Source organism: Planococcus citri, chromosome 3 (genome assembly GCF_950023065.1).
Source record: "Planococcus citri chromosome 3, ihPlaCitr1.1, whole genome shotgun sequence".
Classification (NCBI taxonomy): domain Eukaryota; kingdom Metazoa; phylum Arthropoda; class Insecta; order Hemiptera; family Pseudococcidae; genus Planococcus; species Planococcus citri.
The window spans coordinates 12,786,940-12,814,876 of NC_088679.1; the positions used below are offsets into that span (position 1 = coordinate 12,786,940).

Genomic DNA, 27,937 nt, shown 5'->3' on the forward strand with positions numbered 1-27,937 from the left:
GTAGCCATTCTGGAGCCTCCAGCGCGATTTTTCAATTTCTCCAAAATTTTGAATTTGCTCCAGAAGGCGTGAATATGCAGTTGGGCAGCTAAAAATCGAGTTGTGTATTATACTCGACCTGTTTAACGAGTTTATCTACATTTGAGCCGATTTTGGGAGTGACACCTCAAGAGTGGTTTTTTGACCAGCTTTTTTCAAAATTAAAAAATCAAATACATCAAAAGATAACCGTTTGTGAGGAAATTTTTGAAATTTGCGCGAATCGCTGTATTTCTTCAAGAACTAACCCCCGGAGCGCAAATTCTACCATTTCCAGCCGTTTTAGAGGGAAAGTGACACCTCAAAAAACCACTCTTGAGGTGTCACTCTCAATATCGGCTCAAATGTGGATAAACTCGTTAAACAGGTCGAGTGTAATATACAACTCGATTTTTAGTTACCCAACTGCATATTCACGCCTTCTAAAGCAAATTCAAAATTCTGGAGAAATTGAAAAATCGTGCTGGAGGCTCCAGAATGGCTGGAAATGGTGAAATTTGGATTTGGATAATTAATATTAGTTTTGGGACTTATTTTGACCATTTTTATTAATCAAGTACGTACTTTTTAAAGAAAACATGAATCGCCAAAAATGGTCAATTTTGAATTTTCAAAAATTTGCAAAAAATCGAAAAATGAACTTGGGCGGCTGAAAATTTGGTTTTGGGGGTTTCAGACTATGCTCTTTCCAAAAATCGCGGTCCCGTTCAAATCGGAGTGTGACACCTCGAGAGGTTCCCTTGTTAGTTATCTTTTTAAACATTGAAATTCTTCAAGTCATTCTTTCCTCATTTTGAAATTTTGAATTGGAAATTTTTTTTTAGCTGTATAAAATTGAAATAAAACAATCGAAACAAATTAAATCCCCCCCACCAGTAGAGAAATATTTTTTGAGAAATTTTTCTTTTTTCACATATTTTTGAATCAAATTTCTAAATTTTTCATTAATGATTCCTACAAAATTTTAATTTTTTTAACGATTTTGAAGCTGACAATAAATATTAAAATTTTAATTTAAAAACCAAATTACTTAATTAATGTATTCTTGAGCAAGAAAATTGCAGAAAAGTTTCACTTTTTTGCTAAAAATCACTGAATATTGTTGCTTCTTTTTCAAAAACACCCAAAAAGTCTAGATTTTTCTCATAGTAATTTTCTAAGTTCACCTTTTTTGTCAAAAATGGTTAAAAAAAAGTTCTGCTTTTTGTTAAAATTGTCAAATTTTTGTTTTTTCCCAGAAATAGTCACAAATTTTCACTTTAAGGTCAAAAGTGCCCAAAAAGTCTTGTTTTATTATTTGAAAGTTGTGAAATATGTATGTACCTTTACTTTTCTGACAAAAATGTTGAAAGGGTAAGGTATAATTTTTTGCCAGTTTTGATTACTTTTTTGGTTACTGAAGTTATTTTTTTCTTGGAAAAAATTGAGTACGAGACTCGCAAGGACTATATCGAAGAAATCAGCCAGGTGAATCTTTAATGTACAAACTTGGCACCGACAAAAATGGGGTTTTTGAAGGACGAATGTCGGACCATTAAAAATGTACGGCTACAATTCGGGTAATTACGCTTGAATTTTTCATTATTGTACTTGATAATTTTTCATGACGGATCGAACTAGAGACACGTCAAATAAAATAGGGTCAAAATTGTCAGAGAGGGGTTAAATTTTTCGATATTATTTAATATTCAACACGAATCGTAAGAGACGAGAAAATTTTGTCTTTCCAGGGAGGGGGGATGGGGAGGAGGGTTGCCTTGATGAGCCAGATATTGAAAATTATTGAATATTAATGAAGTTGGTCGAAATTTTAGAAAACAATTTTTATTTGTGTATGTGTTTTTTTCTAGATTTTCATTTCTTAAAAAAAAAACTTTCGGAGTGTCCACGATTATCAAATATTCAGGTACCTTCATATATAGATATTAAAACGAGTCGTCGAGTAATTTTCAGTCACGCCTTACGCTTGAAAAAAAATAATAAAAACGACCTTTTTCTTATCGTAATACGAATAAGATAAACTCGTCGGTCGGTCGCTGAAAAAAGTAAAAAAAAAAAAAACAGTTCCATCAAAAATTGAAAAATAAGTATAAGCAAGCTAAATAGAAAAGAAAAACCCAACGTAGTAAACCTGATTATTTTTTCCATCAAGAAAAAAAAACTTTTTCAGAGAGGAAAAAAAAGTAGGGAAAAAACTTAGTTTTTAATTTCTTTTTAAAATATCTGAAATTATCCGGAAATTAGCTTAATGGAGTAACGACATATTACTCGTTTTAGAAAGTTTTCAAAATTACATTTAAAGTGCGACAGACATCTCTATCTTTATCCCTTCTCTTCGTCGTGCTATAGAAGTTTTATATAAACGCAGCGGTATCTTCTTCGTGGCAATATGCTCGTTCGCGTTCTCAACTTCAACGAAATATTATCTTCGTAGTTCACATTACTCGTCGATGTTTCATTTTACCATTCATCGATCTAATTCGTCGTTTAAACTTATAATTTCCCGTAGATAAGGAAGAAAAAAAACACTATAAATAACCCTCAATCAAATCACGCCCGAAAACAAAGCTCAATCGATCATATTCTCGCAAGCTTTTTTTTTTCGTTTTTCGTTTTTGCTCGAAAGGAAAGAAAAAACTATAATAAACCTCTCTGGAATACCACAATTTTGTCGACAGATGAAATCAACCATTTAATCAATTTCTTCTTGGCTCGAATGCTACATAGCAAAAAGTAAAATAAAAATACCAATAGCGGAACCGTTCTGACCATTACATCTCGAACGTCTCTCTTCGAACCCTCGCGCTGATAAAAATTAATTTAAAAATACCTCCCGACCCGCGTCTTCTAACGGCGTAATAGTACAGGGAAAAAACACAGTCGAGAATTTTTAAATTACACGCTAAAATTAAACACCATCATCGAAGGCAATACATAGTACAATCAATATAAATACAATGTCGTACAGAACTTCTTGTCGTTAGGCGATTGTTTTGTTTCTATCTGCATATCGCTCGTATATATAGAGGAATATTTTGGAAAAATACCAACTCAATTTACATTTTTGTCGATTTCTCGTCGTTTTACCCCTCGTTTGCTCTTTTAACCTCTTTATCAGTCGGTATGCACCTCGAACTTTACGCATGTGTGGTATTTTATTATTACTATCGAAAAAACGTGAGTCGATTTTGTTAATGTGTAATTTTTTTTAGACGAATGTAGGAAATTTTCAACGAGGGAGGTGTCTCAATTGGCGGAAAATTTTCTGAACCAGAGAAAGCTTAATCAAAAGAGCGTACAAAATACATCTGCAGCCTGAATTTCAGATTTTCAAGAGCATTTTTCAATTTTTGGCGAATTTTTGAACATCGAATTTGGGCATTAAAATGGGGAAAAATCGAAATTTCACCAAATTAACCGAGTGAGATGAAATTTGTGTACCTTACTTTCAAACCCCTCCCCCTCACTCAAAAATCGATTGGAAACGATTTCGATCAGTTTTGAGCAGTTCTGGAGCCTCCAGCTGATTTTTGAAAATTGAAATTTTTGCAAAATTTTATCCAATGAAGTTGGAAAGCTGAAAATTACATTATACTCTAATTTTAAGATACTGGCTCGGATTTCAGAGGGTTTCAATCCACTCTGGGGCTGCCAAACGGATTTTGAAAATTCCAGATTTTTATAAAATGCTCTGAAACCTGTCCAAACCAACTTGAGAGTGTGTAAACACCAGTGGGGCTTATCGATTTTGGAAAAGTGGTGTGTAATCGGTCAAGTGGGTGGCTAACATGCATTGAACTCGTTTATATGTGCAGAAGTTCATTTCGAGTGATTTTAATGACATTTTTTGGAAAACTGGAATTTCCAGAAAATTGACAGAGGCTTCAAAATGGACAAAAACCATCACCAGTCGACTTCGTTTATCAAAAATAAGACATAAACTGAATTTCAGATTTTTTCGTCGAGTGACAAGAGCGCAGTGAATTTTTCAAATTTTCAATCGCTGGAGAAATGTACATTTCCGTTCCAGCAGAATTCGATTTTGGTAATAAACTGTGTAATCGTCTAAGTGGGTCATTAGCAAGCATCAATCGTATTTTTGGGTCCTGAAATTAATTTTGCAGGGTGTCCTTAAGCCTGGAAAACCTGGAAAAATCAGGGAATTTTGGAAATACAGCATTTTTTACTCAAAAGTCAGGGAATTTTGTGAAAGGTTACTTTCAAACAGATTTTTCCATTTCTCATAATGAAAAAATTCACCTTCGCTTTGCTGAGACAATTTTTTCGCTGGTCGGTTTTTCATAAATTGCCAAATTCCCAGAAAGTCTTGCGTTTTTTGCAAAAGCTTTTTTGATAAAAATGGTTAAGAAGATCTGCCTTTTACTGAAATTATTGTGAAAGTCTCGTTTTCTGTCAAAAATAGCAAAAAGCCTCGCTTTTAGCCTAAATTGTCAAGATTTTTTTTTTTTGCAAAGAAGATGCTAAGAATTGTGTTGTTTTTTTGCATCCGAAAACTTCCACTCTTTTCCAATAATGGTTCTGATGTGTCGTTTTTTTTGCCAGAAATTGCTGAAATCCCCTTTTCTTTTGCTGAAATTGTTAGAAGTGTCGTATCCATTTGCCATAAATCGCAAAAGTTTTCAACTTTTGGTCTAAAGTTACCAAAAAAAAAAAAAAAAAAAAAAAAAAAACGCTTTTTTTTCATCAAAAAGTTGCCAAATATTTTGTAGTTCAACTTTTTCGGCAAAAATTGGAAAAAGGAATTGCCAAAATGTCCTGTTTTTTTCTGAAATTAAACAAGCTTCTATCGAGTTTTATTTTTAGGTTTTAATTGTAAACAAAAAGTTCAGTTTTTACTTTTTTTTTGGCAATTTGTTTTTAATAAGACGAAAATACGAAAATACGAAAAGACAAATAGACGAAATGACGAATAGATGAAAAGACAAAAAGACAGACAGATGGAAAGACGAAAAGACGAATAGACGAAAAGACAAATAGACGAAAAGGCAAATAGACAAAAAGACGAGAAGACAAATAGATGAAAAGACGAATAGACGAATAGATGAAATGACGAAAAGATGGACAGATGGAAAGACAGAAAGACACTCATGTGAAAAAATACCAATTATAGTTTCAAAAAACCAAAAGGTATTTTCGTCATACTTATGGTGATAACCTATGGTATTTTAAAAACCATTGTTATTTTTTCATTGGGGTTGAAACACGGAAGGACAGAAAGACTGGATGAAAGAATGAATTATTAAAATAAAATAAAATTTCAGTTCAGTTCAGTATTTAGTTCAGCATTTAGTTCAGCATTCCAGTTCAGAATTCTGTCCAGTTCGATCATCATTCGTTTCAAGTTCCAATGAAAGATGTTTGATATTTCAAATAGAAATTTCAAAAAGTTTTTGAAAATGGTGTTCTTCCATTGTATCTAGATGCTTGAATGCAAATTATTAATACAATTTTTGTTCTTTTAACAGAATTCCCACTAAAAAGCCAAAAAAAGTTCTCCCACCAAGTTTGAATAAGACCACCCTATTGAGCACACAGTCATGCTTGAAAAAAAAAGGGCACAACTGTACATCTATTGACGATATTTGAGGCTCATGATGTTCAAAAAAATTTGACCCCCCCCCCACACCTGATCGCATGTGTAATTAATTTTTCAAGAATCTGGAAAATTGGAGAAATTGGTCTGGAAAACCTGGAAAAATCGGAAAAATCATTTCTAGAAATGAGTAGACACCCTGTTTTGATATTTTTAGTTCTTTTTTTTTGAAAATTTGAGATTTTGGAAATATAGTTGGAAGGTTTAGGAGACCTTGAAATCACCTTCAATCGTTCCAGCATGTTGAAATTACAGAATGGAGTAAATTTGAGCTTTGCAACTTCATTGGATAAAATTTTATGGAAATTTCATCTTTCAAAAGTCTGCTGGAGGCTCCAGAACTGCTCAAAGCTGCTCGAAATTGTCCTAAATTGATTCGAGGGTTTGAAAATAGGGCACATTCCAAATTTCAGCTTTTTAGGTCATTTTGGTGAAATTTTGATTTTTTAATTTTTTTGCTCCTTAATTTTCAAAAATACTCCAAAAATTGAAAAATGCACTCTTTTCCAATCTTTTCCAATAGCTTCATCCAGTTTGAAAAAAATCAATTTTTTTCTGGGAATTTAAGATCCTTTTCATCAATGAAAATTTGTCCTCAATTTTATTTTTAAAAAAAAAAATGAAAATCCTCATTTGGAGAATTTTTGACCTCCCTTTCGGATGACACCCCCTCCTCCTCCCACCGACCTAAAATTCATTTTCTAGACCGACATTATTTCAAAATACATCACACACAACATCGCAATTTCAACAAAAAAATCATTTTCTCAAAGTACAAAAATTCACCCAACAATAAATCCCTGCTTCGAACCTCGAGCTTTCCCACGTAAAAATGTAAATTCTTCAACTTTCCCTTCTTTTCTCCAGATGAAAAAAGCTCGGGCACGGGCACGGGCACGAGCATTTGATAGGGTAAAAGAAGTCGCAGCAATGCCGAAGAAAATGCTAATAGGAAAAAAAATTAATATAAAACAAGCGAGCTCGACTCGATATCGCACAGAAAGAAAGAGAAGGGGGTGAAAGATGACAAGTGTTTGGTGACGGAAGATGCGTAAACCCTCTTGGTACGTGGTGTATTGAAAAGAGGCGAAAGAGAGCTCTATACAAAACAGTGCCATGCCAGTGCCACGTATACGGCGACTTTACACACACACATACACACATCGACAACGACGAGAGCTCAGAAAAAGAGAGAACGTGATTCCAGCTATTCAATAGCTTGGCAGCACAGCTCATACTCATACTACATGAGGAGGAAAAGAAAGAAGAAAAATCGCCCGGCTAATTTAAAACGTGTACTGAGTAAACATTGTCGCGTATATAATTGCAAGGTACTTGCAAGAAAGGGTTGAAGGTTCGTTGAACTCGATGCACACAACAAGATCTATAATAGGTACAAAGTGCACAGTATACTCGTATTACGCTGCAAGCAGGTGGTAAGATTGCGTGTGCCAATGATGCAGCTGAGTGGTCGATTTTCTTATACGTAGGTCTGGGTGTAGTGCACAGTGCACATCTACAACTGATCAGCCGATCAGCAGGTTTCTTAATGAGTATCGAAATTAAATAACTATTCGACTATGCTTAATGTGTATTCTTCGCGTGGAAAGTTTTCATATAGTGTCGTTGGTGACCTGGTTTTATGAGCTTTTTTTCGGTTTCTGTGTATTTTTACGAAGGCTCTACTACTGGTGTAGCGAGTGGAAATTTTTGAAGAATTATAAATAACTCGCGTTTACTTAATCTATTAGTGTGATATCTTTAAATTATGACTGAGTTAATCGTTCCTGTCCATTTCACACTGACATATACTAAACCTTCCGCATTCTGTGCTTCGTTCAAAGGACGTATTATTATCGATCATCGTTACGAGTTTTTTAAAAGGTCTGGCTATCGTCGCAAAACCAGTGATTTAAATATGACGTAGACGCAGGCAAAAATTTGAAAATAATCTGAAAAATACGAAAAATATGCTTTACGAGGACAGATAATTGAAACAGCGATAGGTATGTCGGAGGATTTTGATCAAATTCGGTGGAAATTTTCATTACGAGTTGAAAGATGGTCCAGAAAAAATTTAGCTCCGGATGTGCCGTGGAAAGGAGATGATAGTTCTCAGAAAGGGGAGCATTTTCGAAAAAATTGTAGATTTTTCGCTCTAGCGTTCACTTTATCTGTCTTGAGAAAAATACCCTAGTTCCAAAAAATGATATTTGAGATTCGGCGTCGACTTAGGCCATTGCCAAAAAAATCCTACACCATTTTCAGGGTTCTACTGAGCGGTTGAAAATTTGCAGATCGTTTATTTTTGTATAAATTGGTATTTTGAAAATATTTTTGTGTCGAATAATACGTCTTAATTTTGCTAAAACATCGAAAGATATAATTTCTGAAACAGGTGGAATATTTTTAAAGTACAGTGGTGCCAATTTTTTCTGTCATAATAAAATTGTCAATTTCGAAGAATCGACAGAGCATAGCTAAAAACGTGACATTTTTTTCGGATTTTTTAATCAAAATATTATGTTTTGGATTTGACTTCCCCCTCCAAACAGGTTGGGCACAGGCTAGAGCGAAAAAACAATATTTTTTTTGGAAAATATCCTCTCTTTGAAGACCCATATTTCCTCTCTGGGAGCACTTCAACTGAAAACGAAAGTCTCCACAGAATTTGGTCAAAACCCTTCGACTGTTTATTCACACAATCCACTGTAATGCTTCGCATTTTGAGCATTATTGATTATATTCTTTCGATAGCTCTTCCAGCCAGATAACTGAAGTAAATTAAAAGCTGAAACCGAACCGAGTTGTTGAAATAACAAGAGGACGGAGGGAAGGCTAGAAATCCTTAATGATTACTATTTACTACATATTTTAAATAACTTCTCTGGTGAACTCAGAACTGTCTGACCATTCATTTTGGAACTATAGAGCGAAGCTTTTCGTAACTGTGACACAGTTACCTATATAAATTTACGTCAAAAGATCGTCAAAAAATTCCAGTTCCGAATTTCATCGTTTTTTCATATTTCAAATGATAATGGGTGATTCAAAATTAGTAAAAAAAAAATCGAAAATTAATTTATTCTGATGAACAAAGAGTGTCAGGTTTCAAGACTTCAAAAAAGTAAAATCGAATCCTTTATTCGACTTTTCTTTTTTTTACCTATTTTTTTTCGAAAAAAAAACTTTCATGAATTTTTAATATTGAGCAGTCTGTTTACGGCCTAAAAAATGAGTTACCCCTACTTTTCCTACTGGTAGTCGTAAGGGGAGGGGAGGGGAGGGGAGGGGAGGGGTAAAGTAATGTTTCCAAACGCCATTGCCATCAGTTGAAAATTCCCACAAATTATACCAAGTATTTATGAACATAAGACAAGCAAGGGGGTTTTAATTTTTTTTATTTACAATTTAAAATTACAACGGCCCCGCCTTGGGCCTTAATTAATTTAGTGAACATATACGTATAATTAATTAACATCTGCGCTACATCCCATTGGATGCGACACTTTAATCATAAGTCTAGCATATGCTGTCTTTGGAGTCTTCTTATGGTTGTGCTGTTGTCCAATAGCGTAACAGCATTGATATTTTCATGCTTTTCCAGCCGGAGTTTATATTTTCCACTAATTTTTGGGATAATTGGTTTGACTGCTTCAATGTTGCGATGATCCTAGATGGACTGGTTCGTTGCAAACCATGGAGCTTCAGCAATACAGCACAGGGTTTTATTTTGAAATCGTTGGATTATTTCGATGTTAGAGCCTTTGGCGGTGCCCCATAACTGGCAGCCATAGGTCCAAATTGGTCGAATTATATGCTTTTGTACAAGAGTAGTTTGTTTTTTAGAGAAAGCTTGGATTTTCTGCCCAATAACCTAAGCATTTTCTTGAATTTCAAATCCATTTGCTTTCTCTTTGTCTTGATATGAGTTTTCCATGCCATAGTCCTATCGAAATGCAGACCAAGGTATTTTACTGATTCTTTTATTGGCAACTCTGTACCATTCAGCCCAACTGGTAGAGTAGAGCATTTCTTCATTGTGAAGGTAATATTTGTATATTTTGTGGGATTTACTTCAATACGCTACCTTTGTAACCATGCTTCAATATCTTGTAAATGATTCTGCATCTGCTGAGTAGCTTCCTTTATGCATTTGCTCCTGCTCAAAATTGCAGTATCATCTGCAAATGTGCACAAGACTGTCTCCTCATTGGTGGGTATATCTGCAGTGAACAACGTACATATACAGGGGTCGGCATAAGTTAGTATTCGTATTCAAAAACTGATGCATTCTTTTTAACACCCTGTTGTGTGTAATGAGTAGATAGAAGGTCTTGTAGGTAGTGCGTTGTGTTCGTGGAAGTCCCACCAACACTTTGGTAATAATAGTTTTTTTCCCCGCTATGTCACTACAGAAAAAAAATTCATTTTCATTTGAAAAAATTTCCGTTTGTGCAAATCGGAATACTAACTTATGCCGACCCCTGTATAGGTAAGAGCCAAAAATACTGCCCTGAGGGACTCCAGCATTGATCTCAAGAAGTGAGGACAGCTCATTATCCATCTTTACCATGAACTTTCTCTCGCTCAAGTAGGATTGAAAAAACCGGTAAAACTGATAAGGAAGTAATTGCCTTATTTTGTAGAGGAGGTCCAGATGCCACACTTTGTCGAAGGCCTGCTCAATGTCAAGAAAGGAGGCAGCACAGACCTCTTTCCTTTCTAGAGAAGTGACGATTTCATCTGTCACTGTATGTGCTTGCTCAACTGTGGAGTGCTTTTCTCTTCTTTGAATCTGAATTGGTGATCAGGAATTATTTTATGCTTATTAAGCTCTTCTTTTAAACAGTAATGTTTCCAAACACCATCAGTTGAAAATTCCCACAAATTATACCAAGTATTTATGAACATAGATAGGGCCAGGAAGGGGGTTTTCATGAATGAATAATACCCATGGAATTTGAAATTAATTGAATTGAGGTATTAAAAGAAAATTATTCTTTCAACTTCTATAAAAATTGAAATTTTTTTATCCTTATTGTTAGGTAATTATACTTATGAATAAAGTAAATTTATTATTAAAATTCGAATAGGTAGGTATTCAAACGAATCCGAACTTGATTGCTGCCATTGGCTGACTCCTTTCACTTCAAAAATTTTTTCGAACAAAAATCTTTGGTATCAGGATTTTAGGGCAAACTTGGAAAGGTGTGGGAGGAAGGGGGGTACAATGCCCTGAAAAATTTTGAAACCCAATATTTCAGTAATTTTTGGACATTGTTTTTATCCCATGGATTTTTTTGATTCAATTACAAAAAAATGAATAGGTATTACAAAGTGGACCTCAGAGAACAATTTTAATCCCATTGGGCACAATTCACTAGATTTATGGGCACTAAAATCTTTAAAAATATCAATAATTCGCCTGATTTGAGAATTTTTAAAACTAAAAATATTAAAATCGGTAATCTGAATATATTGAAGTCATTCTGGACCCACGGCGAGTTGAAGTTGGAGATGGGGGGGGGGAGGGATCTGGAAATTCCCCGATTTCGGTAAATCAACTCACATCATTCTTTTTCAAACTTTTTTTTAGTCACATGCACTTTTTCAGTTCTTGAATCGATTAAATGACATTTAAACCTTTTTCCGGGCACATTTGAAGTTTATCATGTCTCAAATCAGAGCATTTACTCAGATTCAAAAATCAAAAATTCTCGAATTAACCAATTTTTCGCGGTTTGAAAAATTTTAGGCCATATAACTCTCCATCCAATCATAATGATGATGGGAGAATTGTGGATTTTCAAAATTTTGAGCAATCTGTAGAGCTTATTCTTTTTTCTGCTCGTTCCAAGACTCTGTTGAGGTATTTACTTACATTTTTGGTCAACAAATTTCTTTAAGCAGAGGACTGTTCGCTGTTTCCCAGAATTTTAGAGCTTATAACCTCATCGTCTCCAAGTGGATCTCATCTCTGTGAGGACAAAGTTATTCCTCGATGTTCCTCTCGCACGAATTTTTAAATTTTAGGGTCTAAAAATTTCATTTTTTCCAAAGCCAAAATGAACCAATTTGCCGTTCGAAGACCGTGAATTTTTTTCAAAATTTCACCAAATACAAAATAAGAACTATCTAAGCTGTATCAGTTTTTCAAATTTAGGCAATAATGAATTTTAAAAAGTGGAGGGAAAAGAAAATATCAAATTTTCACTGTATCGGTTTATCCATCACTTCATCATCAGAGACGAGTAGGTACGATTTGCAGAAAATTCACACAGGAAACTGGAACTAGAAAGCTTTTCCATTCTTATTGGCAAAAGTAACCTCGCGCATCTCGTGCCCTATGCACTAATTTTAATCAACCCTGTACGATCCAACAAGTTTTCAAATTCCAATCGTCAAATCTTTCCTGGACACGAAAGGGTTAAACACGCGGCAGTTTCGACGTTTGCTGTACGTTTTATTCAGGAAAAAAAAAACACAACCAGAAAGTATATTAATCAGCATCGCAGCGGTAATTATTCGAACCCTGGTAGTTTTCAAGTACAAGGGGAGCAAAGAGCGATGTGAAAATATGGGCCTAGCTTGGCTGGCGGCGCACGAGCCACGAGCTAAATTCTTAAATCATTTTGGAATTTTTATATCTACCACGTTGTAAAAATATTTTCATGTTGGTTAATGAAACCCTCATTTTTATTAAGTTGACTTTTTTTTCTTTTTTTTTTTCGTTATTTTTTTGAAACATTGTTATAAAGTTTTTCATTGTTATTTAGCTTCGCAGGAAATTAAATAAAAGGGTAGAGGGAAAAAAAGTATACGAAGCTAAAAAATGTATAGTCGTTTTTTAATGTTGATAAAAAAATTAATATTTGATGTTGAATAGTATATAACGTGCGCTGTGTTTTTTTCTTGTTTTTGTTTTTTCTCATTTTTTCTCTATTTTTTTTTTGAACGTTTTCGTACAAACGAAAAAATTATTTAGGCTGTATTTTCACGTTGCTAAGTTTAAATTAATTATTCTAATTTTATGCGCTAGCGAGTACCAGACTATATATGTAGCTATAGGTGCACCATACTGTTGGTTGTATCGTCGACCGGAACATTATGGTATGCTATGCAATGCAATAGCATACAGTATAGGAAAGTTACCGTAATACTTTAGGTGCGACCAGAGGCGAAGTATAAAGAGGTATAGACTCGCGCCGAGCTCGTTCAAAAAACGATAAACAATAATGTGAGAGTTATGACTATAATATGAGAAAGTACGAACCGCGATATTATTATTCTTGAAAGATGGTCGACTCAATCGATAGGTGCGTGCCCTGCACCTTGCCTCGCTCGCTGCACGTGAAATAAGACGACCAAACCGAAGTAGGAGGATATTTCTGAAATCGGATTTTCGATATAGAGGTGTTCAGACTAACGGAAACGTGTCCGTTGGGATGAAGCGAACTATGTCTATCGCGCGATATGATAATAATACGCAGCTATCGCATCAACGACGAGAAATGGAAAACGGGGGCAAAATCGCATTAAAAACCCGCAGCACGAGCTCCGAAAGGATATCAGTGGGAGACGGGAGCCGGTGCCGAGTCAAAAAATGAACTATATGCGAAAATTTGATGGAAAAATGAAAGGTGTGAAAGAAAAATGATGCGAAATTGGGCACGTGCGTGTATCTGTGTGTGAGTGAGCGGTATTATATTATAAAGGCTAAAGGAATACCAGTTCGTTGCCTATAGATATGATTCTATTTTTGTTTAACCCTTTACGACGTTCTTCGCAAGGAATTCGACGGATGAGATTTTAAAAATTCGTAATAAAATACACCTTAGGGTGAAATTTTCAAATTATGAAAAGAAATTGTTTTCCCATTTATCGATAGAGAACCTTACTCACAAAATGAAAGTCATTTTTTCAATCTTACAAAGGTAGATCGAAAAAGCAGGCAAAAATTTATCATCTGATAAAATTTCAAGTGCTATAGTGTCCTTTTCGATTTTTGGTGAATTTTTGAAAATCAAATTTAGGCCAAAATTGAGGTAAAAAATCAAAATCTTACCAAATTGACCTATAAAGCTGAGATTTGGGGTATACCCTATTTTCGACCTGCCAAATCGATTGGAAACTGTTTCAGACCGTTTAGAGTAGTTCTGGAGCCTCCAGCAGATTTTTGAAACTTGAAATTCCCATACAATTTTATCAAATGGAGTTGGAAAGACGAAATTCATTCTGCAAACTAATTTCAATACGCCACGAAGTCGACTGCTGGTGGATTTCAAGTCGTTTTGGAGTCTCCAGCGACTTTTTGAAAATTACTGGAGCCTCCAGTAGATTTCTGAAACTTGAAATTTTCACAAAATTTCATCAAATGGAGATGAAAAGCGGTAATTTACTCTCTTTTCTAAAAAATTTCATCACAAATTACCTATAATTTCGATTTTTCATGCTTAAAAATCTGGGATTGCCCCCCCCCCTTAAGAAAATCCTGGCTACCCCACTGCCTAAAAAGGATTTATCCACATTTAATTGGATCCGCATATTTACAATTCAAAAAATCAAAACGTTTCAATTCGTTGAGAAATTTTTGAAATTTGCACAAATGACTGTAACTTATTATTGTCAAAAAACCACCTCCCTCCTTCAATCAGAATTTCACGATTTCCAGCCATTTTGGAGCCTCCAGCGCGATGTTCGATTAATCCAGAATTTTTAAATTTCTCCAAAAGGTGTGGAAATTAATTTTGATTACTTAAACATGTATATCCAGTGGTCAAAAAGCTGCACTCGAGGTGGCCACCAGGAAATCTGCCCAAATTTGAGTAGGTAAATCCTTATAAAACAAGTTGAAGAATAACTCTTAACCTGATTTTTAGCAGCTCAAATTCATTTACACGCCTTCTGGAGAAATTTTAAAATTCTAGAGAAATCGAAAATCCTGCTGGAGGCTCCAGAATGGCTCAGAAATGCTGGAATTCGGTCCAGGGAAGTTGACATCATTTTTAGGGTACTAATTTCCATAATTTTCACTAATTACGTAAGTACTCATTTTGAAGGGAAAAAAAGCATAACCCTCTGAAATTGACCAGTTTTGAATTTTCAAAAATTTGCCAAGATTCGAAAAATCAATTTTGGCAGCTGAAATTTTCCAAATTTTCAAAAAATTAATTCATCTTACTTAAACAAGGGATGAGGTATTCCACTTCGCATAAATTTTTTTGAACTGGATAAAGCTGATCGAAAGAGTAAACAATTAATACGAACGGCTTTTTTGGCAATTTCCGGAAAAATAGCCAAACTGTTGGGCAATTTTTTCAAAAAAAAAAAAAGAGACTTATTTGAAATGTTTGGGAAAAAGTTTAGTAAGGCTGTCAAAAACAGTACATCAGCTGCCAATTTTTCAGGTGCTTTAGTGCATTTTCGATTTTTGGTGAATTTTGAAAAATATGTAAATGACCAAAAATGGGGAAAAAATCAAAATTCATCAAATTCACCTACATATAAAGCTGAAATTCAGAATAAATCCAATAGTAGCGTTATCAAGACTGTAACCCCCAAATTTCGAAAAAAAAAACAACAGTCAATATTGCCAAGTATTTTTCCAAAACTAATTGATTCGTAATTCATTTGCGAAAGATAAAAAAATACACACGAAAAACAGTCATTTCATATCGAACAATTCCCTACAAATTGTTTGTAAATTACCCCCTCCTCTCTTCCCCACACTCACTCGTTTCAATAATATCACTCGTAGGTACACTATTCGACGAGATTAAATTCTCATCGCCAATTTTTCTGACCTTTGAAAAAAAATTCCATTAAGCGCCATTCTAAGCACGTGTCACGTACCACCTATTTTCATCGACATGGAAAAATTACAATCGTAAAATTATCGATTATACGACAAGCTTTCTTCATAGACACTAGACACGAGCGCGAATAAGACGCCGAAAAGAGAAATAAAATTGCTCGATAATGATTTAATAACGTTCTTATCATTAGCATCATCGCTTTCAATGGTTCATTTCACAGCTCATATATGAGCTCAGCTCAGCGTTACAAATCATATGGACCATATGTGCTGATAACTCTCTCATAGTCCCAAGTTCCGCAGCCCAACCAGGAACTGCGGTGTTTTATAGTACATACTAGGTACGTTCCCATATATAATCTATTTCTTCTCTGCTTATTCTTTTCTATATAGCCTTAGCAAACGTCAGTGTTAGAGAAAACACATACCCCATAAAAAAACGAAACTTTTCACCAAGATAAACAAGAGGAAAAATAAATCCACCGAACATTATAAATTAAAAACAACTGTTTCCCCTTTTGAAAGTAAAAAAAAAAAAAAACCTCAGCAACAGATAATAATATTATCTTCGTAGCTTAAATTTCGTAATGTATCGATACATGTGTTTTATTCGATATTAGTAGGTATGTACATTGATAAAAACCACACAAATATACCACGTGTATTGATAAAAGTGTACTATATCGTATCGTATACGAATACACATAGCGAAAACTTTTTCACCCCAAGAATCGACTACTGCAGCAGTAAAGTATTTCGAGTTGAAAAAAAAAGCACACACTTTCGCACAAATACGCTATCATCGTCCGTGAACTCCATAAAGAGTAAAACTTCGCTGAAAAATGCCCTTTTTTTTCCTCCAACAGCAACATAGCCTTTGCTATACACGAGCTGGAGCACATATTCAACATATAGTGCAACTGTGTTATATTCAATGCTCAAAAGATAACCGATTTACACTAAATATATTCCCTTTAATCTGGTAAAATACGCGTTTGAAGGGTTAAATCGTAAATACACGGTACACGGTGTACCATATCTTCACTAGCCCCTCGTTGAAGTCAATGCAGTCAGGCGTCGTCGTCGACCAAGGCGACAGCGACAAAGGGTACGACTGCTTTTTCCTGTCTCTCTCTTTCTCTGCACCTAACTGCATCGAGCCTTGTACATACGTATGTATGTAGATGTACATGTTTTCGAATTATTCACGAGTTAATGATCAAGAATAAAACCACCTAGTTCGTATTCTCTTTCGATTCACGCACCTACGAGTAGATTTTACCGCTATACTAAAGTTGCACTGGGTATATACGTACGAGTACAATTATTATACTCGTACTTACGTATAGGTACATGGTCTCATGTGCATTAACGTATGTGTACGAGTACCTAGATGTATGGGTACTTTTCCATTTCACACTCACACGACACGAGTACATAATACAGACCACCTACATGTGCGTAGCTGAAGAGTGTACTAAACTTTTCTGACACCTCTCCCTGTATACTTTTCCTTCACAGGCGTATAAGCTATTTACTTTACGACTGCTTACGTATGAAACATCATCGACCAATCTTCGTGTACTTATAGTCACCTTCAGCATCGCATATCTATTTTACAACGTTTGAAAAAGGCGAAAATGCTCATAGTACAAGGGACTCTCTTGAGGTATCCGCCTCCGATTTGAAGCAGATCAGGATTTTTGGAAAGAGTATGGTCTGAAACCTCTATAATTACAATTACAGCTGGGTCAGTCCACGTCAATTGAACCCAGAAGTGGTAGGGGGGTTCGACGATTTTTTTGAAATTTTTCCTGTGGAATGATCTTCCGAAGGAATGACCAATGGCGCAAATCGCAGCCCTCTAGCCCATTTTTACAGGCAGCCAGGGGGTGTCAAAGTTTTCAGTGAACCTAAAATATCATCCATTTCAGCCGTGGATTACTCGATAACCGCGATACCTACCAAAATGGAACATTTTCCCATAGTTAGGAGTTTTGAAAGGCTTTTTGGTGATATCATAAAAATCAGTGTTGCCACTTTTTTTCGTACAAAAAATTAGCTCAAAAAGTTTCAAAACGTAGTTTTAATATCGTTCCGATTCTCAAAAATTCTGAAAAAAATATATTATGGACAACTTTTCATGCTGAACAACATATTAAAAAATTGGGATGGTAACATGTTGCTAAGTTGATTTTAAAAAATTTCAAGTTTGCGAAAAATGTGATTTTTTGGTTTAAAACATGAAAAAAAGTTTTGATGGGTGAAGTTGACCCATTTGACCCCTATTTTTACGTATCTGTTGAAAAAGTTTTAAAAAACCTGAAATTAACTCCTCACAAAAAAATCAAAAATTCGAAAAAATTCAATTTTCAATTTCAAACATCAAAAAAAGTTTAAATTTATTCAGTTGTCTTATTTTGACCTCTTTCTGACATATTTCATGAAAAAGTTGATAAAAATTACACTCACAACAGAAAAATGAAAATTAGTTTATTTTTTGAATCTTTTCGAATTTTGATTTTTTTTTGAGGAGTTCATTTCATCGAGTGAAAGGGTTTTTTCGAATTTTGGCGAATTTTTGAAAATTTAAATCTGGCATTTTCAATGGTTTATGTTTTTTTTCTTCAAAATGTATATCCCTCATAGAAAATCACTACTAGTGACTTCAAAAAATTACTAGCGTTTCTGAAAAAGTTACTAGTGATACCGAAAATGTTACTAGCGCTTGTACTGACGCTACTAGCGACCAACTTGACACTACTAGAGACCAACTCAACACTACTAGCGACCAGCTCGACACTACTAGCGACTGATTCGGCGCTACTAGCGACTGTCTCAACATTAAAGGTAGTCAATTTTGAATTTTTTAAAATTCTCCAAAAATCGAAAAATAGATTTAGGTAGCCGAAATTTTGATGGGGGGGGGGAGATTTAGACCATGCTCTTTCCAAAAATCATGCTCTCGTTCAAATCAGAAGCGAACACTTTGATATGTTCCCTTCATGAGTATAGAATAAAGACAGTAAAACTGATTGAATGGGAAAGAAAATAAGCTCCAGGGTACTACATTGAATTTCAATCATTTTCAAAAATTATTGGGAGTTAGAAAAAACTTCGATGAAATAACTTCCGAAAAATGTTGTGAGAATTTGAGCTCTGCTTTGGTCAATTTCTAACTTGCATAGTGCTGACGAACATCTGACGTAATTTTTCAAAATTATTAATAAAATTTTTCGCGATTAAATTACTGGTAAATTTTGGCGAACCCTTCGAAAAAATTCCTCAAATGTCTGCAAAATACCCCAGCATATCCAAAGATCCTTTTTAAAAAGACGATAGAATTCCAGCGTTCCAAAGAACCAAAAATTCGTAGAATAATAATTGAAAAAATTCTCAACCTGAGGATCAAAAAAAATTGAAGTTCTGATTTAAAAAAACGTGACAATGTTCCTTGTTCGAGTGCTGAGAAATTTCTGAGAATGAAAATGTGAATATCATTCCCAAATGTTTGTATGCACACAGCACAGTGTAGGTACGTTTAAACGAGCCATGCTGTAATATTATAGAAGAAGGAGGATTATCTAACCTAATCTACTATCGAATACATTTTTAACATTCTATTATAATTGGAATTAGACTAGTCTGGCCGTTGTTTTTATTTTTGTTTATTTTAAAAACGTTTTATATTTTTCATTGTAGGGCTGTGTGTGTGGGTATGCTATGTTTATTATGCTAAGTGTATACTACATTACTACAAACACGTCTGTGTATACTGTATATTCATGGTTTTTTTTTCTCTCTTTTTTATTTCAGAAGCCGAACACGGATATGCGAGCACTAGGCCCGTTTTAATAAATGATCTCAGCAGCCGAATAGAGACGAAGAGGCCAAAGACTAAGAAAACTCAGGGAACCAATAGGTGAGTAAATATTACTCGCTATTTTATATCTACCTTCTACCTAGCTCAGTTTTTTTTTCAACTCGGTCTTCTCCTCAGTCCTCAGTCAGTTCAATTCTTCTGTATTTTTATTCCTTCTATGTGTACTTCTTTTTCATCATCGTCTCATCTTATATACCTATGTACTGTAGTAGATTACGTACGTGTTTGTGTGTATGACCACGCATTGCATACGTACTAGAAAAAGAGAGACAGAGAACTGGTTTGCGGCAGTCTAGTTTCGTTATAGCGTGCCAGAGCACCGCACAGAGGTTTATTTCAATTGATTATACGCATCTTTGTCTAACCCCTTCGCTATCTGCGGGTACCCATCTTTATGCTCCTCTATACGAACGTAGTTGTACTTGAATTTAATATGCATTTATGTAGTGTTACTCGTCAGCCTATTGTGGTATCTAGACCTGCGATGTAAGTACGTGGAGGAGAGGTACATATAAAAGGTGCATACTCGCGTATAATTGAAACAAACACGCAAGTTGAACTATTTATTTATAAATAAGGAGTACGGTATGAAGATGTACTCGAGCTCACTCATTCATATCGATTTTAAGAATTCCTACATTTCTTAGGGTACGAAATTCATTTCACTCATTTTTATCAAGTTTTTCAGCAATAGTTCTCAGACAACTCATCATTGGTTCATTTTTGTTTTGTTTTTCGTATGCTGGAGTGATAAGGGTGCCTCATATTTTTCCTTCATCAGGTGAATCACTTCAGTGTGCAATGAACTAAGAATTTCATCGAAATTTTATCGAATCGAGAGGAAAACACGAAAAAGAGGTTTTTCTGGTTTACATAATATACTGTACTAATATGTGTGTATTTTCGAGGTGTAAGAAACGAAGCCAGGCAAATGGATGGTTTCAGCGATCGTAGGTCAGATGTGTGCTGCAACCTAGTGGTTCGATGGGGCGAAGGGATGGAAGGAATTTTAATCTTTAAGTGGCTATAATAAGATTCAATGGTAAAACGAAGAAGCAGAGAAAGCGAGTTTTTTTTTTTATTATTGTGGTGTTCTTTTTACACGTACCCACATTTTATGCTGCCAGACTTCGAACAGCTGATTCGAAATAGCTCGTAATAAATAATAATATGCATTCAATGGATGAATGGTTGGTTGCTTGAAACGTATAGGAATCCCCTGCGTAAAGGGTGGCTTATAAATTAGCTCTGTGGAAACAGGTGAATTTTTTTGGAGGGGTTTGCCTTTCTAAGTATAATAATGAAATGAAGGGAGGAGTTCAGTTGGAAATATTTGAGCTGACCTTGACAGGGTGTCAATTCTCTGGAAACTCGAGAAAAGTGAGGAAATTCTGCACTTGTGGAAAATTTATGGAAATGTCTGAAAAATTGTAATTATTTTTTCCCCTCCAAAATCAGAAAATTTTGTGAAATTGACTGTAGGTATAGTCTGTAATTTTGTAAAACTATAATTTCCTCAAAAAGTTGCAACTTTCTATATGCCAAACTCAGAGCTTGTTCGGCTTAATTTTTTATGAATCATAGTTCCCCTCCCCTCCCCGTGTAGCTTCCTAAATACCCTGCGAAAAAGACCGCGGAGTTTAAAATTTTAGCACTTTGAACATTGAAATGAAAAAAAAATCAACAGAGAATTTTTTTCTTTCTATAAATATGACTTTGTTCACAATAATAGTTCAGTCATTTTAGCAAAATTTTTAGTCGAACCTCGAAAAAATTGGGGGAAAGCTGAATTTCACATTATTTGTTCAGATTGGTCTCTAAAACAACCCATCAAAAGTTGCCCCCCGCAACTTGCCGGCTACCCCCGCAAGAGGTCATTAACCTTTGCCGATACAGGTTTTTCGGCTGTATTGCCAAAATGAAGGGTCCGAGAGGGAAAATGTTCGAACAAAACTTGTTCTATGCTAAATTTCCTATCGGTATGATCAGTTCAGCTTTTCCCGAAATGGCGATTTCACCCTTACTGAGGAGGGGATAAAGTTGTCAATTTTATGAAAATTGTTTTAAAAAATGAAAATCGACAATTTAAAACGTAAACTCGATTCACGGTAGACTCAAAAATATTTTGACCAAAGTTTCACACCGCCACTTGTCTGCTACCCCCGCAAGAGGTCATTAACCTTTATCAATCTACGTTTTTTGGTTATATCGTCGAAATGAAGGGTCGGAGGGAAAAAAGTGACTGAACTAAAATAATTCTACGTCAAATTTCCTACAAGCATAATTTTACTAAATTGAGCTATAAAGCTGAAATTTGGGACATACCCTAATGTCGAACTGCCAAATCGATTAGAAACGATTTCAACCCGTTTTGACTAGTTCTGGAGCCTCCAGTAGATTTTTGAAACTTAAAATTTCATCAAAAGCAGTTGGAAAGCTCTAATTATTCTGTAAACTAGTTTCAATACGCTAGAGAGTCGACTGCAAGTAGATTTCAAGTCGTTTTGGAACCTTCAGCGAGTTTTTTAAAGTTACTGGAGCCTCCAATAAATTTTTGAACCTGGCAATTTCCACAAAATTTCATCAAATGAGGTTTGAACGTTGAAAGTTAATTCGGATAGATTTTATTGTGGCATATATTGAAAAACAGAAGTTTTTAAAAATTTACTGGAGACTTCAAAACGGATTGAAACAACCTGCGATACACCTCAGAATAATGTCAAAAATGGGGTGTCTCTGTTTGGTAAACATTTTATAGTAATTTCGAGCATTGAAAAATCTGCTAGAGGTTCCGGTAATTTCCAAAAAGTCGCTGGAGGCTCCAAAACGACTTGAAATCTACCGGTAGTCGACTTCATACAGCGCATTGAAATTGGTTTACAGATTGAATTTTAGCTTTCCAACTGCTTTTAATGAAATTTGAAGTTTCTAAAATCTGTTTGAGACTTTGAGAATTTACGAAAAGTCGCTGGAGGCTCTAAAATGACTTGAACCAACCTGCAGTCGACTTGATAGCGTAGTGAAATTGAAGTATGTACATAGTGAATTTTTGATTTCCAACTCTGTTTGGTAAATTTTTATGGAAATTTCGAGCATTGAAATTGCTAGAGGCTCCAGTAAGATCCAAAAAGTCAAGCTTCAAAAATGTACTGGAAGCGTCAGAACTGCTCAAAACAGGTTTAAATCGTTTCCAATCGATTTGGCAGGTCGAAAATAGAGTATGTTCCAAATTTCAGCGTTGTATAGCTCAATTTGGTAAAATTATGATTTTTTTTCTCATTTTTGGCCTAAATTCTATTTTCAAAAATTCACCAAAAATCGAAAAATATAATATTTCAACTGAACTGGTCATGCTTATAAGAAATTTGACGTAGAATTATTTTAGTTCAATCACTTTTTCCCCTCCCACCCTTCATTTCGGCGATATAGCCAAAAAACGTAGATTGACAAAGGTTAATGACCTCTTGCGGGGGGTAGCCGGGAAGTTGCGGGGTGCAACTTTTGATGGGTTGTTTTAGAGACCAATCTGAACAAATAATGTGAAATGCAGCTTTCCCCTAATTTTTTCGAGGTTCGACTGAAAATTTTGCTAAAATGACTGGACTAAAATGCAACAGAATAAATCGAATTTTCTTCGATTAGAAAATGAAATTTTTCAAAGCTGACTTTCCAACTCGATAAAACAGAGATGTTCAAGAGCACGAAATTCCCATACGTCTCGTCATAAAAAAAAAACCTCTTCCAAGACATCTTGAAACAGCTTTTGCCTATCTAATAACACAAGTACCTATATACAGTAGAAGTAGCTGATGTACAAAATTCGATAAAAAAAAGAGCGACGACGCCTTGTCCTTGAGAAGTACATTTCATTACCGAAAGTATACATATACGTACTTTTAGCATCATGTAATGTACTAGATGGTGTACAAGGGGCATGCACGAGCTTCATTTGGGAGTTGAACGCATGGCACCAGCAAACGTAACAAATTACAACTTGTAGGTATGTACGTAGTACTCGAACGTCGATTGTCGAACCTTGAAATGGCAAACTTGTAACGTAAAAAGCTACCCTGCTAAATAACCAAAAGAGTCGATCGTACAAATACGAGTAACTTGTACATGTACAGAGAATAGTGCAAATAAGAATGTAACCTAAAATCTCGATTAACCCCACTTAAGCGGACATGGAAAACACATAAAAATCGGCGAATTCTTCGAAACCAATTATCTGATGAAATTTTCCAGCACGTCGACGTTGCACATATACAAAAAACCGTGTCAAAGTTGAAGGTTATATCGGTTGGCTCTCGGTTAACGTAAGTGAAAATCTTCCTAGTATGCTATAGTACGTACACTGACGATGTCGATGAGACACACACGAGACTATTGTCTTTGGAAGGACTAGTCCATTTACGCGATTGTGGGGAGCGTTGCACTTTAAAACAACAATAGACGATTGTCTACACGCGAAGTGCCCTGCTTCTCTAACTCTCTATCCACAAACCATAAACGTATTAATCTGTATATCGCTCTGTACACTGCAAATCCCTATAGCTATGTTGGCCCTGCAGGTTACTAGGTACCGAGTACCCATGCTACTGAAATGCCTCGAGACAGAGAGAGCATTCTGCGATGGAGAAAAAATTGCAGCTAAAGAAACTTTTCGTAGAAAAAATTCCTTATTTGCGAGAAAGTTGGACGTGAAATGAAGAAAGAGAACGAGAATATTGGAAAATGGGAGGAGGGGAGGAGGGTTGGGCCGAAAAGTTTGAGAAAATTTTAGTCCTAGTCCCTCTTCACAATTAATCACTTCGTCGTGCTTCTGCCAATCAACTCTAAAGACCAAAAATAGGGAAGGTACAAAACAAACAAAATTTTCGCATTGTTTGTCAATTTTAATCAGTTTTTGATGTTTTTTTTTTATAGATATATAAGAAATGAGCAAAAAAATTTTTTAAATTTGACAAAAATCGAAAAATGAATTCCAGCATCTGAAATTTTTGCTATTGCTGTATTTTAGTGTCCTCTAGTGATACCCCTTTATCCGGTTCAAATTTTTTTGCATCGATTGGAGTAATTTCTGCGGAAGAAATTTTGAAGTAATGTATTCAAAATATATTAGGGATATAAATTGAAATCGTATTTTAATTTCCATTATTTCGCTTTCAAAAATATTGGGTTTGGTTTAAGAAATTCCCCCTCTTGTAGCGAATAAAAAGTTTACTTGGAACATGCAAAAATGAGTTTCTTTTTCGCTTTTTGAGATTTTTTTCAGAAATTTCAACTTGAGGGGAAATTCTAGGTATTTTTTTTCTGATTGATAGTCGGGGAGCCCGCATAAGGATCTATTGCACCCCCCCCGTCGATTCTCCAGGACAATTTGTTTCTCAAATGGAAGTTCTAAGGAACATTTCTAGCCCTTGTCCTCAAAAAAAGTGGCCCTACTTACAAAATGGCGGACATTTTATTGGCAGGTCAACCGAAATCGCAGATTTTGCGTTCCAACATAGGGCTTGCATGAAATTTTTTAAACCGTACAAAGGTACATAGATCGAAAGATCAGGCAAAAATTTATCTCCGGTCAAAATTTCAAGTGCTAAAGTGCCTTTTTCGATTTATGGTGAATTTTTAAAAATTAAATTTAGGCCAAAAATGAGACAAAAAAAATCAAAATCTTACCGAATTAACCAAGAAAGCTGAAATTTGAGATATTCCTTATTTTCGACATGCCAAATCGACTGGAAACTGTTTCAAACCGTCTTGAGCAGTTCTGGAGGCTCCAGCTGATTTTTGAAACTCGAAATTCCCACAAAATTTCATCAAATGAAGTTGGAAAGCCGAAATTCATTCTGCGATCTAATTTCAAATACGCTCCGAAGTCAAATGCAGTTGGATTTTAAGTCGTTTGGAGCCTCCAGCGAATTTTTGAAAATTACTGGAGCCTTCAGTAGATTTTTGAAACATGAAATTTTCCAAAATTTCATCAAATGGAGATGGGAAACCGAAATTCATTCTGCGATCTAATTTCAAATACGCTCCGAAGTCGACTGCAGTTGGATTTCAAGTCGTTTTGGAGCCTCCAGCGACTTTTTGAAAATTACTGGAGCCTCCATCAGATTTTTGAAACTTGAAATTTTCCAAAATTTCATCAAATGGAGGTGGAAAACCGAAATTCATTCTGCAAACTAATTTCATTACGCTACGAAGTCGACTGGTGGCGGGTTTAAAGTCGTTTTGGAGCCTCCGGCGACTTTTTGAAAGGTTGTATGGCGTTTCTTGCAAAATTGAAATCTTCAAAAAGTAGCTGGAAGCTTCAAAACCATTTGAAACCATCATACAGTCGACTTCGTAGCGTATTGAAATTAGTTTGCGAAGTAAATTTTAATAGCTTGCTAACTCCATTTGATAAAATGATGGGAATTTCGAATGTCAAAAATCTGGTAGGGACCCCAGTAATTTTTAAAAAGTCGCCGGAGGCTCCAAAACGACTTGAAATCCAACTGCAGTTGACTTCGTAGCGTATTGAAATTAGTTCGCAGAATAAATTTCGGCTTTCCATCTCCATTTGATGAAATTTTGGGAAATTTCGAGCTTCAAAAATCTGCATGGAGGCTCCAGATCTGCTCAAAACGGTTTGAAACAGCTTCCAATCGATTTGGCATGTCGAAAATAGGATAGGTATATCCCAAATTTCAGCTTTCTTGGTCAATTTGGTAAGATTTTGATTTTTTTTCTCATAATGGTCGTCATTTTGTAAGTAGGGCCACTTTTTTTTCGAAGCCGAGGGCTAGAAATTTACCTTAGGACTTCTCCTTTAACAGGGTGTCTACTGTAGCAAGAAAGGGAGAAGAAGGCGAGAAATTGACCAGTGTGCCAAGAAAGCAAGAAAATAGTATAGAAATTCCTTCAATAAGCAAGAAAATTTCCAAAAAATTCACATTAAAAATCTCTAAAAAATTGAAACTATCCTACCAATTTTGAAAAATGTTGAGATTAGAAAAATCGCATCCTTTCATTAAAATTGATGTTATTCTACTTTTCGAATTATGTACAAATTTTCCAAAGCTTTTGCCCATGCTTTGCTCGGGCTGTTCAAGATACTACTTTCAAAACTTTTTTTAATTCAAAAATTAAATAGAAAAATTCCAAAAATACTCGGAATACCCAAACCATTTGAAAAGTGCGAATTTTTCATTTTTTGGGAACAGAACTACTAACTTTCCAAAATTGTCGATACTATTATGCTCCAGCTAGAATGCGAAATAAAACATACAAAATTGTCGTTTTTTGGGCCAATTCTTTCGAAAAATTTTCGCTCTCGCAGGAATTAATTTTGCCTCCGTTTCGATAAACTAATCATTCATTATGAAGCATTTTCGGAAAATTACCTAAAATGTCGATTTTTCATGTCTGAAAATCTGATTTTGCTCTCCTCTCCCCCTCCCTCCTCCTCATCGCGAATGAAAATATAAATTCTCTCTATGATTTCATCCTGTAAACGCCGCAGATGTTCAGCATGTTGAAAATTTTGGGTGGGAGGGGGGGGTGTAACGAAGATTATCAATGAGAAGGAGTACGAAATTTCATGTTTGAAAGAAAGAAAACAGCACGAAGAAAGCAAGAAAAAGGCGAGAAAAGAGCAAGAAATTTGCATTTTTAGTTTCAGTATAGACAGTAGACACTCTGTTTAAGAAAAAAGTTGTCCCGGAGGATCGACGAATCCTCCATTCGTGATGCTTCAAAAATTCCTTAAATCAGCTTTTGGAATTCATTAACGCTATCTACAAACAGGTACATCAGATCACAGGTATGAAAAGTAATTTCTAACCTCAACTTCGGATATCTCTTCAACGATCAGCTGTCTTCCTGGTTGGATCTGTGCCTGTGGAGTCATCCCTTTCCAAGAGTTTCCTCGTGATGTTTTCACCTCGTACGTTGAAAAGTAAGACCAGGATGGGGGGAGGGGGTGAGTGAAAAGTACAAACTCTTTGACTCAGAGCACCCATCTTCAGCAGAACAGCATTGATACGTCTCTTATTCGCGCGATTATTTAGAAACGATTCGATGCGATGGCTTCCTACATGTTTTCTCATCCTATCTCCTGCATCTCTGCTACATCTCTGGCTGGAAACGTAAAAGCACGTTTTTCGCGTTAAATTTCTCATCGTATACGAGTGAGCAATGACGTGATATCGTTCAGCATTCATATGTATAGTGTACTCTTACGTACGTATTTGTCTGTGCAGTGCACGCAATAGAGGTACACACGATGAGGATGAAAACGTATACGTATATCTGAGCACAGCCACAGAGCCGCGATACGATACGTGTATTTTTTAAAATCGTTATCCGCTCCCAAGTAATAGGCTATTGAATTTCAAGTATGACGGGGAGTTTATAGTATATTCTAATTTGCATACGTGATACGAGTCGGTTTGTGTGGGTTGCCGTAGGACTAGGTTTGATTTTTTTTTTTCTCTAGGAAAGAGAGAGAGAGAAAAAAAACCTAAAACTTTTCCTCTCATTTTGTGAATTGTGAAGCGAGCTCGTCGTTTTGATTTCTTTTTCTCTCGCTGGAAAATTC

The 27,937-nt window shown here is 35.4% G+C and overlaps 1 protein-coding gene across 2 annotated transcripts in view; it reads left to right on the plus strand.

Moving 5' to 3' along the window:
• LOC135841105 (max dimerization protein 3-like) overlaps nt 1–27,937 on the plus strand; it is an 835,585-nt gene that overhangs the window by 8,977 nt on the left and 798,671 nt on the right. For both annotated transcript variants that reach the window (XM_065357910.1, XM_065357911.1), the window contains one exon: nt 19,287–19,392. In XM_065357910.1, the coding sequence (XP_065213982.1) occupies nt 19,287–19,392 (106 nt within the window). The remainder of the gene's footprint in view (nt 1–19,286; nt 19,393–27,937) is intronic.